The sequence below is a fragment of the Lampetra fluviatilis genome, chromosome 65 (genome assembly GCF_964198595.1).
Source record: "Lampetra fluviatilis chromosome 65, kcLamFluv1.1, whole genome shotgun sequence".
NCBI lineage: Eukaryota > Metazoa > Chordata > Hyperoartia > Petromyzontiformes > Petromyzontidae > Lampetra > Lampetra fluviatilis.
The window spans coordinates 2242340-2258061 of record NC_136339.1 but is presented as its reverse complement, the minus strand read 5'-3'; the positions used below and the strand labels follow the sequence as shown (position 1 = coordinate 2258061).

The following is a 15722-nucleotide window of genomic DNA, read 5'->3' as shown; positions in this document are numbered from 1 at the left end:
ACACAGAGACCCAGAGACTCACACAAAGACCCATAGACTCACATAGATTCACAGAAAGACGAATTGACTCATAATGATACCTATAGACTTACACAGAGACCCAGAAATTCACACAGAGACCCAAAGACTCACAAAACCCAAAACTTATATAGAGGCCCAGAGATTCACATAAAGACCCATAGGCTCGCACAAATACTTATAGAATTACACGGAAACTCATAGGCTCGCACAGAGACCCATACATTCACGCAGAGACCCAGACACCTACACATAGAACTGGAGACTCAGAGAGACTGGGAGACGCACGCAAAAAAAACATAGACTCCAACAGAGTCCCAAAGACTCAAACAAAATCCATTGACTCACATAGAGACTCATAGAATCACACGGAGATCCACAATCTAACACAGTGAAACAGAGGCTTACACAGAGCCATGAACTCACACAGAGACCTATAGATTCACATACAGGCCCATATAATGATACAGAGACCCAGAGAATCACACAGAGACCCATAGAGTTGTAAAAAGACCCATAGACTCATACAGAGACCCAGAGACTCGCACATAAACTCATAGACCCACAGAGACTCATAGACTCATAAAGAAACCCATAGACTTGCACAGAGACCCATACACTCGCAACGAGACCCATAGTCTCATACAAAGTCCTATAGACTCACACAGAAGCCAATAGACTCACAGAGAGTCCCATAGACTCACACAGAAATCCGTAGACGTATTTAGAGACCCAGACACTTACGCAAAGAACAATATATTCACACGGAGATCCACCACATCACAGAGACCCATTGGCTCACCCAGAGACCCATAGACTCACACAGAAGCCCATATACTCACAGTGAAACCTATAGACACACACAGAGACACGTAAACTCACACAGAGACCCAGGAACTCACAAGGAGACCCAGAAACTCGCACAAAGACCCATCAACTAATAGGGAGGTGCAATGACCCGCACAGAGACCCATAGACTAACACAGAAACCCATAGACTCACAGAGAAACCCATAGACTCACACACAGACCCAGATACCCCAAAAGACACCCAACAACTCACACAGAGGCCCATAAATCCGCAGAGAAACAGATATACTCACACAGAGACACACACACTCACAAGGAGACCAATACGCTCACAAAGAGACCAATAGACTCATACAGATATCTTTAGACTCACACAAAGACCCAGACACTTGCACGTAGAATAAGACTCACACAGAGACCCAGAGGCTTAGACAGAACCACCAACTCACACACATACACATATAATCATATAGAGACCCATATTATCATAGAGAGATACATAGACTCCCACAGAGATTCAGAGACTCGCACAGATACTCAATATAAATCCAAAGACTCACACAGAACCACCACGTCACAGAACCCCAGACTAACACAGAGACATACAAATACACACATACGCCCTTAGACTCACACAGAGATCTAGAGACTCATGCAGAGGCCCATAAATTCACAAAATATACCCATAGACTTGCAAAAGAGACATATAGACTCATACAGAGACCCATAGACTCAAAAAAGACCCAACAACTCAAAAGGGGGCCCTTAAACTGCACAGCCAGACATGGACTGACACAGAGACCCAGAGATTCAGACAGAACCACAAACTCACACAGACACCCATAGACTCATACAGCAACCCACAGAGCCATATAGAGTAACATAGACTCATACAAAGACACATAAACTCACACAGAGAACCAAAGTCTCACACAGAAACCAATAGACTCACAAATAGATCCATACACCCATAAAGATACCCATATATTCACAGAGATACCCGTAGACTCACGCAAAAACACATATAGAAAACCACCAACTCACGCAGAGATCCATAGATTTACACAGAGACCCACTAACTCACAGAAAGACCAATACACCCGCACAGAGACCCATATCCTCCCACTGAGACCAATAGACTCGTACAAAGACCTATAAACTCACACAGGGAGCGAGGGACTCGGACAGAAACCCATAGACTCGCAAAGATTCCCATAGACACATAAAGATACCCATAGACTCACACAGATACCCAGAGACTCACACAGAGACCCATAAACTCCCAAAGAAACCCGCAGACTCGTACAGAGACCCACAGACTCAAAGACAGAACCAACAATTCAAACAGAGGACAATAAATCCGCACAAAAACACATATACTTACACAGAGACCCAGAGACTCACACTGAGACCTATAGGCCCAGACAAATACTCATAGACCCGAACAAAGATCAATAAACTTACAAAACGACCCATAGACCCACACAGAGACCCACAGACTCACACAGAGTCCACCAATCGCGTATAGAGACCAATAAACTCACACAGAAACCCATAGACTCACATAGACCGTATACCCACATCGAGACCCATCCACCAAATGACTCACATATAAGCCCAGAGACTCACACACAGACCCAGATACCCACACATATACCCAACAACTCACACAGAGGCCCATAAACCCGCAGACACACATATACTCACACAAAGACCCACATACTCATACGGAGACCCATCGTCTCACAAAGAGACCAATAGACTCAAACAGAGATCCTCAGACTCACACAAAGACCCAGGCACTAACACATAGAATAATAGGCTCACACAGAGTCCCAGAGACTCAGATAGAACCTCCAACTCCCACATACACCCATAGACTCATACTGAGACCCATAGAGTCATACAAAGTTCCAAAGACTCACACAGAACCACCAAATCACAGATCCTGATAGATTAACACAGAGACCAACCAATACACACAGACGTCCATAGACTCACACAGAGATCTAGAGACTCGCACAGAGGCCCATAGACTCCCAAATATAACCGCAGACTCATACAGAGATCCATAGACTCAAAGACAGACCCAACAACTTACACAAAAGGCCCAAACATCCACACTGACACACATATACTTACACAGCTTCCCAGAAATGCAAACAGAACCACCAACTCACACAGATACCTGTAGACTCATACAGAGACCCACAGAGTCATACTGAGATGCATAGACTCACACAGAGACCCAGTTACTTGCATAGAGACCCGGAGACTCGCACATAGATCCAGAGACTTACACAACACTCACTAACTCACACAGAGACTCATAGACTCACACTGAGATCCATAGACTCACACAAGGAGCCAGACACTCACACATATAACAAGAAACTCAAACAGAGACCAAGATTGCGACCTCTGCCTTGAGCTCATAGAGGACCATTTTCCATCAATGGAATCCTCTGCGCTTAGAAGAGGAGGTTCAACGTCTTCCAATTTCTCAGCCAGAGAGCATCGAAGGTCGTTCTGGACCAGAGCAGTCCTGAGCCAAGCACAGTGAAGTCGTCTCTGGTCGTGATAAGTCTGTGATCTGTCCAGCAGTCAGCACCTCGCATTGCACGGGTGTGTAAGGCGTCTTTTATATCGGAACGTCTCACAATGATGTAATCTATTAAGTGCCAATGTTTTGAACGTAGGTGCATCCAGGATGTCGTATATTTGTCTTTCAGTTAGAAGAGGGTGTTCGTGATGGGCAAGGCATGTTCAGCGCAAAGGGTCAATAACTTCACGTCATTTGTGTTAGCTTGCCCAACGCCATGCCTACCGATAACTTCACTCCACACCTGGTTGTCCTTTCTCACTCGAGCATTGAAGTCACTCAGCAAACATATCTTATCATTGCTTGGGATGCGACAGAGGGCCTCATCTAGTGCTTGGTAGAAACTACCCTTAACCTCACTCTCTGATGGTAAAGTCGGTGCATAGGCACTGATTCGTGTGGCATAGCGCTTCTTTACCAGCGGGATGCATATCGTAATGAGTCTCTCACTTGTGCCAATCGGTGTCTCTGTGCAATTGGGTAGAAGGTTGTTTTTTTATTGCAAATCCCATACCATGTGGATGTTGTCCTCCTTGAGGGTATCCCTTCCAGAAGAAGGTATAACCCTGGCCTTCCTCCTACAGGGAGCCTTCATCCAGGATTCTGTTTTTGCTAAGTGCAGCAATGTCAATGTTGTACCGCTTAAGTTCCACTGCAACCAGGGCAGTTTTTGATGGGGTCTCTCAGTGTCCCGGTCAGGATGCAATAGGGCTCTTAGATTCCACATTGCCAGTTTAAGGGAGATGATTGTCTTGTGGTTTCTTCGACCATCGACTGGAATAACTCAATGGCTGCGGTTACCTATCCAGGTAAGTTTGAGTTGGCAATGTTTAGGCCACCTTTTCTAGGCCCCTCGCCCTTCGGGGTGAGCAGTGCGGATCCTAAATAGCACTGCTCAGTCACACATGGCTCTGCCGAGAGCAGCTCCAACTCAGTCCCAGCTGGAAGACTTTGCTGGTTTTTTCCTGGATGTTTATGTTTGCACGTAGTCACTTTAAGATGTTTCTTGTTCATGTTTTTGTTTGTTGTGTTTGCACCCGATTCAAGAGCCGAATGGCTCACAGGGCTCTACCAAATAAATGAAACTGAAACTGAAATACCCTGTGCCCCTGACTTGCAGCGGTCTCACTAGGAGCTCCCGGTATGTTCGTACCTGCTCCTGTCGCTACACCACCCAACGCCGCCAGACTTTCGTGCATTTTTTGCGGATGCTGGATTCATGGAGGCAGAAGTGGAAACCTGGGCAAAGAGTATATTTATAGCGCCATTGAGGGTACACAAGTCCCAACAGAACTTCTTCACTGGGAGAGGGTGGAATCCAGTGGCAACGGGAGAACCCAGAATGACTGGCACTCATCCACAGCTGCAGGAGGCTGCCAGAGTTCCAGTCTATCGGAGGACCGCCTTTCACACACCACCAGCAAGTTACTTTAATCTCAGGGTGTGCTCCCCTAGACTCTGTCTTCCCAGACTTACCCACAAAGCAGAGGGAACACAGATATATACACAAAGACAAATACAGAGAGAGTAAAGAGTAGACCTTTGTTATGTAGACTAGCCGTAGTTTCAAGCCGCACCTTACCATAATAAAAGTGGGCCGGTCCTGGCCCATCCCCCTCCCCTAAACCAGTATATATACGGAGTGGTATCTCTTGGAATCTCTCATTTACTTGATTACAGCAAGCGTGCTGTGACGGTTCCACCTGAAGACGGGAGCTTGTGTTGCCTCCGAAACGTCGTGATTTTTATTTTGTTTTTATTTTACTTTTATTAATTTAGATTTTTTTACCTACGTAACTTTACCGAAAAAACCTAAGAATATGAATACTTGCAGTCACGAAAGCTTCAAATCTAGAATTAAGACCGTTATTTGTCTGGAACCTCTCCTCCAGACCTGTTCGCCGAGGGAGACCCTACCAGGAGTACAAGACTCCAGGCCACATAGCTCTGATGGTCATTGGAACACACGAACCCCATGACCACGATAAGGTGATGATCCTGCTCTGGGGACAGAGATCTAGAGATTCACACAGAGACCTAAAGAGCCTCACAGAGACACATAAACTCACACAGAGACCCAGAGGTTCACACAGAAACCCAAAGACTCGCAAAGAGACAAATAGACTCATAATGATACCCACAGACTTACAGAGAGTCAAATAGACTCACACAAAAACACATAGACTCACAGAAAGACCTAAAGACTCGTAAAGAGACACATAGACTCACACAGAGATTCATAGACTCGCAAAGAGACTCATGGACATGCACAGAGACCCACATAATTATATAGAGACCGACTGACCAGCATGGAGAACCATAGACTCAAACAGAAAAACATAGATCAGCATCGAGGCCCATAGACTCAAAAAGACATCCATAGACTCACACAGAGGCCCCTATACCTGCACAGCGAAAAATAGACTCTCGCAGAGAACCATAGACCCACACAGAGATTCAAACAGAGACCCATAGACTCACACACAGACCCATAGACCAGCAGAGAGGCCCATAGGCTCACACACAGACCCATGGATTTACACAGAGAACCATTAACTCACAAAGAGACACAAAACATATACACAGATGGACAGAACCAGATGGAGACCAATAGACTCACATGTACATCCAGATACTCACACAGAGACCAAGAGAACCACACCGAGGCTCGTAAACTCAGAGAGTTACCCATAGACTCACACAAAGACCCATAGACCTGGACAGAGAGTCATAAACTTAAAATTAGATCCATAGACTCAAATAGAGACTCATAGACTCACATAGAGATCCATAGACGAACAGAGAGACCCAGAGATTTACACAGAGACCCATAGACTCACACAGAGACCCATAGACTCACACAGAGACCCATAGACTCACACAGAGACCCATAGACTCACACAGAGACCCATAGACTCACACAGAGACACATAGACTCACACAGAGACCCATAGACTCACACAGAGATACATAGACTCACACAGAGACCCATAGACTCACACAGAGACCCGGAGACACACACAGGGACCCAGAGATTTACACAGAGATACATAATCTCACACAGAGACCCATAGACTCACACAGAGACCGGAGACTCACATAGAGACCCGGAGACACACACAGAGACCCGAAAACTCGCACAGAGACCCAGAGACTCACAAAGAGGGTCAGAGACTCACACAAATACCCAGAGACTCACACAGAGACCATAAACTTACAAAGAGACCGACAGACCCGCACACTGATCCAAAGACTCACACAGAGATGCATAGTCTCACACAAAGCCCTATAGACTCGCAAAAAAGATACAAAGACTCACACAGAGACCCATGGACTAACAGAGATCCCGTAGACCTCGCTGCGGAAAGGAATGAATGAGAGCCAATTGGGGAGGCATTTTCCCAGCAGTGGGAAACTATCGGTAGCAGCAGCAGTAGCAGCGTTTTTGATTTGAGGCTGCCTGAGGATCTCAGGTGTTGTCGGCTTGGTCTGGCACGTGGCCCGGAATGTGTTGCGCTTTCACAATCATTACGAATAGAAAACATCGTCATCGTCATCTTTATTATCATAACCATCATCATGACTGCCATCACCACCACCACCCCGCACACGAATCACAGTGGTGTATGATCACTGCGGTTGTTGCTGTTGTTGCAGCGTTGTTGTTGTTGTTGTTGTCTTTGCTTGCTGTCCCTGATGGTTGAACTGTTTCCTTCCTGTGCATTATCGCTCTCTCCCTCGATCTTCATCTCTCTGCTCCCTCCATACTTTCATAAATCCTCCACCCATCTCTCCCTCCCTTCATTCAACCCGTCCTCCTGTCCCATCGTCCACACCTCCCTCCCTCTCAATCGTACTTGCCTCCGTCTCTCTCTCTCTCCATCATCCACCCACCATCTCCCTCCCTCCCCATCTCTCTCTCCATCATTCACCACCATCTCCCTCCCTCCCCATCTCTCTCTCTCTCTCCATCATCCACCCACCATCTCCCTCCCTCCCCATCTTTCTCCATCATTCACCACCATCTCCCACCCTCCCCATCTCTCTCTCTTTCCATCATCCACCCACCATCTCCCTCCCTCCCCATCTCTCTCTCTCTCTCCATCATCCACCCACCATCTCCCACCCTCCCCATCTCTCTCTCTCTCTCCATCATCCACCCACCATCTCCCACCCTCCCCATCTCTCTCTCTCTCTCCATCATCCACCCACCATCTCCCTCCCTCCCCATCTCTCTCTCTCCATCATCCACCCACCATCTCCCTCCCTCCCCATCTCTCTCTCCCTCTCCATCATCCACCCATCATCTCCCTCCCACCCCATCTCTCTCTCTCTCTCCATCATCCACCCATCATCTCCCTCCCTCCCCATCTCTCTCTCTCTCTCCATCATCCACCCACCATCTCCCTCCCACCCCATCTCTCTCTCTCCATCATCCACCCACCATCTCCCACCCTCCCATCTCTCTCTCTCCATCATCCACCCACCATCTCCCTCCCACCCCATCTCTCTCTCTCTCTCCATCATCCACCCACCATCTCCCACCCTCCCATCTCTCTCTCTCCATCATCCACCCACCATCTCCCTCCCTCCCCATCTCTCTCTCTCTCTCTCCACCATCCACCCACCATCTCCCTCCCTCCCCATCTCTCTCTCTCCATCATCCACCCACCATCTCCCTCCCTCCCCATCTCTCTCCATCATCCACTAGACCATCTCCCTCCCTCCCCATCTCTCTCTCTCTCCATCATCCACCCACCATCTCCCTCCCTCCCTCCCCATCTCTCTCCGTCATCCACTAGACCATCTCCCTCCCTCCCCATCTCTCTCTCTCTCCATCATCCACCCACCATCTCCCTCCCTCCCCATCTCTCTCTCTCTCCATCATCCACCCACCATCTCCCTCCCTCCCCATCTCTCTCCATCATCCACTAGACCATCTCCCTCCCTCCCCATCTCTCTCTCTCTCTCTCCATCATCCACCCACCATCTCCCTCCCTCCCCATCTCTCTCTCTCCATCTTCCACCCACCATCTCCCTTCCACCCCATCTATCTCTCTCTCCATCATCCACCCACCATCTCCCTCCCTCCCATCTCTCTCTCTCTCTCTCTCTCCACCATACACCCACCATCTCCCTCCCTCCCCATCTCTCTCCATCATCCACCCACCATCTCCCTCCCTCCCCATCTCTCTCTCCATCATCCACCCACCATCTCCCTCCCACCCTATCTCTCTCTCTCTCTCTTAGACCTCCACCGCTCATCCCTCCCTTACCCCCCCCTCCCTCCCCATCTCACTTCCCATCACCTGGCGGCCCTGCGCAGCGCGAGTGTGAATATTGAAGCTCTCTCGTCCGCTCGCTCTCTCGCTGCCAGACAGTCCGTCTCGTGTGGAGATGGAGCCGAGGAGCCTCTCCCTATTCCTATTCACGGCTCGCTTCGGGTTACAGGAGTTTGCTTTGGGCTGCCCCCCCCCCTCCAGCATTTCTGGAACCCGGTGATTATTCATCACATCTGAATGCTCCACTGCATGAATATTCACCCTGGTGGTGATATTTGATGTGTCTGCTCAGACGCCTACTCCGCGTGTTTATCATGGACATAATACCCCCTCCCCTCCTCCACCTCTACCCACCTCTACCCACCTCCACCCACCTCCACCCACCTCTACCCACCTCCACCCACCTCCACCCACCTCCACCCCCTCCTCCACCCACCTCCACCTCCACCCACCTCCACCCCCTCCTCCACCTCCACCCCCTCCTCCACCTCTACCCACCTCTACCCACCTCCACCCACCTCCACCCACCTCCACCCCCTCCTCCACCTCTACCCACCTCCACCTCCACCCACCTCCACCCACCTCCACCTCCACCCACCTCCACCTCCACCCACCTCCACCCACCTCCACCCACCTCCACCTCCACCCACCTCCACCCCCTCCTCCACCTCTACCCACCTCCACCCACCTCCACCTCCTCCTCCACCTCCACCCACCTCCACCCACCTCCACCCCCTCCTCCACCTCCACCCACCTCCACCCACCTCCACCTCCACCCACCTCCACCCACCTCCACCTCCTCCTCCACCTCCTCCTCCACCTCCACCCACCTCCACCCACCTCCACCTCCACCCACCTCCACCCCCTCCTCCACTTCCACCCACCTCCACCTCCTCCTCCACCTCCACCCCCTCCTCCACCTCTACCCACCTCCACCCACCTCCACCCACCTCCACCTCCACCCACCTCCACCCCCTCCTCCACTTCCACCCACCTCCACCTCCTCCTCCACCTCCACCCCCTCCTCCACCTCTACCCACCTCCACCCACCTCCACCCACCTCCACCCCCTCCTCCACCTCCACCCACCTCCACCCACCTCCACCCACCTTCACCTCCACCCACCTCCACCCCCTCCTCCACCTCCACCCACCTCCACCTCCTCCTCCACCTCTACCCACCTCCACCTCTACCCACCTCTACCCACCTCCACCCACCTCCACCCACCTCCACCCCCTCCTCCACCTCCACCCACCTCCACCCACCTCCACCCACCTCCACCCACCTCCACCCCCTCCTCCACCTCCACCCACCTCCACCTCCTCCTCCACCTCTACCCACCTCTACCCACCTCCACCTCCACCCACCTCCACCCACCTCCACCTCCTCCTCCACCTCTACCCACCTCCACCTCTACCCACCTCTACCCACCTCCACCCATCTCCACTCACCTCCACCCCCTCCTCCACCTCCACCCACCTCCACCCACCTCCACCCACCTCCACCCACCTCCACCTCCACCCACCTCCACCCCCTCCTCCACCTCCACCCACCTCCACCTCCTCCTCCACCTCTACCCACCTCCACCTCTACCCACCTCTACCCACCTCCACCCACCTCCACCTCCACCTCCACCCACCTCCACCCCCTCCTCCACCTCCACCCACCTCCACCCACCTCCACCTCCTCCTCCACCTCTACCCACCTCTACCCACCTCCACCTCCTCCTCCACCTCTACCCACCTCTACCCACCTCCACCTCCACCTCCACCCACCTCCACCCCCTCCTCCACCTCCACCCACCTCCACCCACCTCCACCCACCTCCACCTCCTCCTCCACCTCTACCCACCTCTACCCACCTCCACCTCCACCTCCACCCACCTCCACCCACCTCCGCTACCACCACCACCACCGTTCTTTCTCCACCGATCCTGAAATCTAAAGGGTAGAAGCCTCCTAAGCAGTTCAGGAGATGGACCCATAAGCAGACCTAAGACACTTCGATGTATGTCACGTCTCAGATTATTTCGCAATCATATAGGCCAGGCGAGGTAGTTATCATCTCGCCGCGGTGGCTATGAGATGTTAACTACCTCGCCTGGTATGCAGGAGGTCGTGGGTTCGATCCCGACCTTGGCACCTGCTGCTGTATATTTGGAGTCAACGTGTCTCTCTCATCATCATCATTGTGATCACGGTGGCTAGGAGATGTTAACTACCTCGCCTGGTATGAAGGAGGTCGTGGGTTCGATCCCGACCTAGGCACCTGCTGCTGTATATTTGGAGTCAACGTGTCTCTCTCATCATCATCATCGTGATCACGGTGGCTAGGAGATGTTAACTTCCTCGCCTGGTATGCAGGAGGTCGTGTGTTCGATCCCGACCCTGACGATGCCTGCCGTATATTTGGAGTTTGCATCTCTCTCATCATCATCATCGTAATCACGGTGACTAGGAGATGTTAACTTCCTCGCCTGGTATGCAGGAGGTCGTGTGTTCGATCCCGACCCTGACGATGCCTGCTGCTGTAGTTTTGGAGTTTGCGTGTCTCTCTCTCTCCCCGTGGGTCGCGTGGAGTTTTCTCAGAGTCCTGCGGGTTTCCAATCCAAATTGAGAATTGACTTGATGCGTTCGGAGTATTTTGGCTGCTATAGATTTCTGCTTGATAATGAGCGACTTCGTTGTGGCTTGTTTTGTCAGTGAACTTCACCTGGTAAAATAAAAATATAAAGTTTAGTTTTATATTTTCATGATTTGCTTACCTTTCCAATACTTATGTAATAAAGGTCGTGGAAGCGACTTCTGGAATCTGGTCTTTATTTGTCTTTCTTTTACAACACTCCTTCACGCTGCTGACAGACAGCGTGAGAGGGAGAGAGATACACGCGCGGCCACGTGGCAGCCTGGACCCCGCTCCAGCGTGGCCTCACCCTCCGTTCGTTCCAGATCTGACCACGTGTTGTCCGTCTCCACCCTTTTTAATAGCTGGGTCACGTGCTACCTTTCCACTAATCCTGGTTAATCTCTATGGAATCTTCTAGACTCCATGGTACGCTCCCAGGACCACGCCCCTGACTCGTCCCCCCATTGGCTGTGGCTAAAGCCAGCAGAACCAATCCTCTACTTACAGATGTCACCTTCCCATTACGTCATGGCCACGCCCCTAGACTTCTCCCCATTGGCTATGGGCCAGGACCGGCAGAGCCAATCATCGTAACGAAGTGTGATCCATCAGCAACCCGGGTGTATCCTCACATTACACTTAGCGCTCCTATCGTGTTTTTTATTTATTTGTTTGTTGTAACGTTCTGAGCCCGTACCCCGACTGGACATTTGTGACAAAGAGCATTAAAGCTCATCGAATTCCTCCTGTAAATAGATTAATCTGAACATGTTTTTACCCTTTCCGGCAATAAAATAGGAGTTGTGCGAAGACGTTCAAAACACCAAATAGATTAAACCTTTTGCAAGGAATCAAGTTCTACATTAACCACACAAAATACTTGTGGGGAACATGCAAACGTACATGCTCTGATGATAATAATAATAATAATAATGTATCTTCTCGGTTCTTTCGGTAAAGTCACGTAGAATGGAAAAAAATAAAATAATAAAAATAAAATAATAAAATAATAAACATAAAAATTAAACATAATAAAATAATTGTATTTTATTATGCAGTGATTCATCTTCTTGGTTCTTTCGGTAAAGTCACGTAGAATGGAAATAATAAAATAATAAAAATTAAATTATAAAATAATTAAAATAAAACAATAAAATAAAAATATTTTATTATCTTTTATTTTTATGCGTATTATTTGATTATTTTATTTGTATTATTTTATTATTTCCATTCTACGTGACTTTACCGAAAGAACCAAGAAGATGAATCCCTGCAGTCACGAAAGCTTTCAATCGAAAAATAATAATGTATGCATTGTCTTTGAAACTGATTGGCCGACCAGTGTTTGTTTGCATGTTCACCACAATTACTTTGTGCGGTTAATGCAATAATTGCTTCACTGCAAAAGGCAATCTATTTGGTGTTTGAACATGTTAGCACCTCCTGTTTTTTTTGTTTGCCAGAAAGGGTAAAGAACTATTCTTATTTTACACTCTTTGGTTTTCTCGGTAAAGTCACGTAGGTATAAAATAAAATAAAAATCACGACGTTTCGGGCGCAACACAAGCATCCGTCATCAGGTGGAAAAGCGTGGTCTGCTGCTGATGAGGCAGGCTGCTGTTTTAAAACCGAAAGAACCAAAGAGTCACGAAGCTTCAAATCATGATATTCTTATTTGAGATAATTTGACACAGGCAACAAAAGGCTCAATGCTAGAGCTGCTCACCGCGATCCATAAAATCATTGTCCTTGTCCTGTTCGCCTTTTGCCATTCTCTGTTCTAACACCGGTGGTGACACAAGGCCATGAAGAAGGCCGCTGTCTCTGGTGTAGGCCAGTCATTTTGAAAGGAAATGCGTATATCATCATAGAGAATGTTTGTATGCTCACCACAAGCACTTTGCGTGGTTAATGCAGTACTTTATCAATTTGGTGTTGTGAACATCTTAACACCTGCTGTATTATTTCCAGACACATTCTTATTTGTCATACTTTGATCATTGACAAGGTATATTGCCCCGAGTGGGGCTTTGTCTGGAGCTGGGATGTTGCTGACAAAAGAACACACACAGCCGATGCCATCAGAGTGAATTTCTGCTCAACTGAACATCGATTTCTGGTTTTTTTTTGGCAGAGTGGCGGCCATCGTTACAAGTGTAATGTGAGGTTACACCTGAATGATTAATTGGTTACACCTGGATGATAATGATTGGCTCTGCTGGCCTCAGCCGCAACCAATGGGGAGGCGAGTTAGGGGCGTGGCCCTGGGGCCGGAGAATGGGCTCTGGAAGGTTCCAGGGAGGTGGCCGAGGATTGGCTGCGAGGCACCACGTGGGCCAGGGATTAAAAGGGGTTGAGACGGACAGCATGTGGTCAGAGCTGGGAGGAACGAAGAGGGAAGCCACGCGGGTGCGGAGGTCCAGAGCCTGCCACGTGGCGGGCCGCGGAAGTCTCTCTCTCTCCCTCTCACGCTGTCTGCCAACAGCGTGAAGGAGCCATAGAGCAGAGGAACGAGTATAGCGAGAGCTGTGAAAGAAACTTATAAGACGTATACTGAATTCTAGAAGTTGTCTCAACGACCTTTATTACATTGGAGTCAGAAGTAAATTTGGAGACCATTTGGACCATCATCCAAGATGTCCAAGCACCTAAAAAAGAGGAACCCACCGGACCCGCTGTCGGAAGAGGACGACGATGCGGACGAGCACGAGCTGCTGGGCGCAACGGGACCGCTGCCGACGACTGCCGCTCTCCCCGACGCCGCACAAAAACGACAGGCCGGTGCGGAGGCGTCTCCAGGCTGCGGACGAAGGGTGGCGACGAGTAGCGGAACAGATAGAGTTTCTCCGTGCGGTGATGCTCAATCTCGTGACGGTGGTCGCGTCGTCTGCCGCCCATGGGACGCATCCGAGTGCGGACGACCTTGATCTCTAACGGGGTGCTGCGTCCGCCATTACACCTGCTGCGGAGGAGGAGGCCGCCATCTTGGGCGGGGCCGCTGCCACGCTGCCAGCGGCCGCCATCGCCTTCCACTCTCGGAGCCCAAGGACTCCGACAGTGGCCGCAGCCATCGCCTTCCTCAAATTAAAGAGTTTGTCGCTGGAGGCGACTGGAGCGCATTTACGTGGAGATTCGAATCCGCTTTCCGATCGGTGCGGTGGACGGAGTCCGAGGCACTGGAGGCTCTACCTCCGCTGTTGGACGACGTGTCTTTGGCCGTTTTCCGCTCCATCCCGGCGAGTAGGAATAAGACGCTAAAGGCCGCCTTCGCTGAAATGGCAGAATTTTACGAGCCACCATTGGCTGCTTATAGAAAATTTATGCAGCGACGCCGTGGACCGGAAGAAACACCTTTGGCGTACCGTGGTGCGCTATTAGCGCTCGCTATGGCCGCCTACCCCGAGTCCTCCGCCGATCTCCTGCAAGGATGATTGAACTACCGCAGGAGTTAAACATCTCGCTGCCGGTGTGCGGCCATGAGCTGCTGACGTCTCGTTGGGCGGTGCGATGTTTAGATGCCAAATACAATTTGCGACGTTGGGACGAGGGACCCCAAAAAGGATGGTAAACCGCTGGGATGGGCTCGACGTCGCGTCGTGCACATCTCGGGCGAGTCCAGTGACGACGATTTGGTGACTGCTGCTCCTCGCTGGACCCCGCAACGCCAGCGGGACACGCAGCAGGACGGGGATGGGCGGTCACGAGCGGGGGCCGAGGCGACCGACCGTCGGGCGGCCGCCACTTGTTTCAAGTGTGGCCGACTGGGCCACTTCGCCCGCGATTGTCGGTGCCGGTTCCAACCTCCACGGCTCTCGTCAGGCCTTCCTCCATCTTCTCCACCGGACGCGGATCGACATCATTCTCGGGCAAGTCGGCACGCATCGGGCACCCGGCAGGTCCTACCACCTCACGCATCCACTTGCACCCCCGTAGGGTTATCTGATGGTAAATGTCGGCATGCTGATTTAGTACCGCACACGGTTACGCAGTGGACAAAATTGGCTTGAAGGGTGGTTGCAGCCGCATTGGGGTCCTCCATGGTGCCGGGCACAATTCAAGGAGTAGACGTGCGTATTTTGGTGGATACCGGTGTGTCGGCAACCATCATTTCCGATGTGATTATTCATCTATTATCCATCCCTGCGTCGCGGGTCCAACCGGTTAACGATGCATGCATTGCTGCTAATGGGGGTGGCATGGATATCATAGGACGGGTGGATGTCCACATTGCCATAGGGAATGTTTCCGCGTCAGGTTCGGTTCTTATTTCGCCATCGCTGGCGGTTCCATGTTTGTTGGGTACCAATTTTCTTCGTCGGATGCCTGTCAAAATCTTTGTGGATCAGGGTTGTTTAGAGATGTCTGGGGGCATCAGGATGTCCTTCTT

At 50.6% G+C, this 15722-nt stretch overlaps 1 protein-coding gene across 1 annotated transcript in view; it reads right to left on the bottom strand.

The window, feature by feature from the left end:
- Nucleotides 1-15217, bottom strand: part of LOC144951987 (uncharacterized) — a 62726-nt gene extending 47509 nt beyond the window's left edge. The window contains exons 1-4 of the mRNA XM_078882363.1: nucleotides 15106-15217; nucleotides 14295-14444; nucleotides 14008-14135; nucleotides 13571-13652 (exon numbers count right to left, since the gene is read on the bottom strand). Coding sequence (XP_078738489.1) covers nucleotides 13571-13652; nucleotides 14008-14135; nucleotides 14295-14444; nucleotides 15106-15217 — 472 coding nt within the window. The remainder of the gene's footprint in view (nucleotides 1-13570; nucleotides 13653-14007; nucleotides 14136-14294; nucleotides 14445-15105) is intronic.
- Nucleotides 15218-15722: the final 505 nt, after the last annotated feature.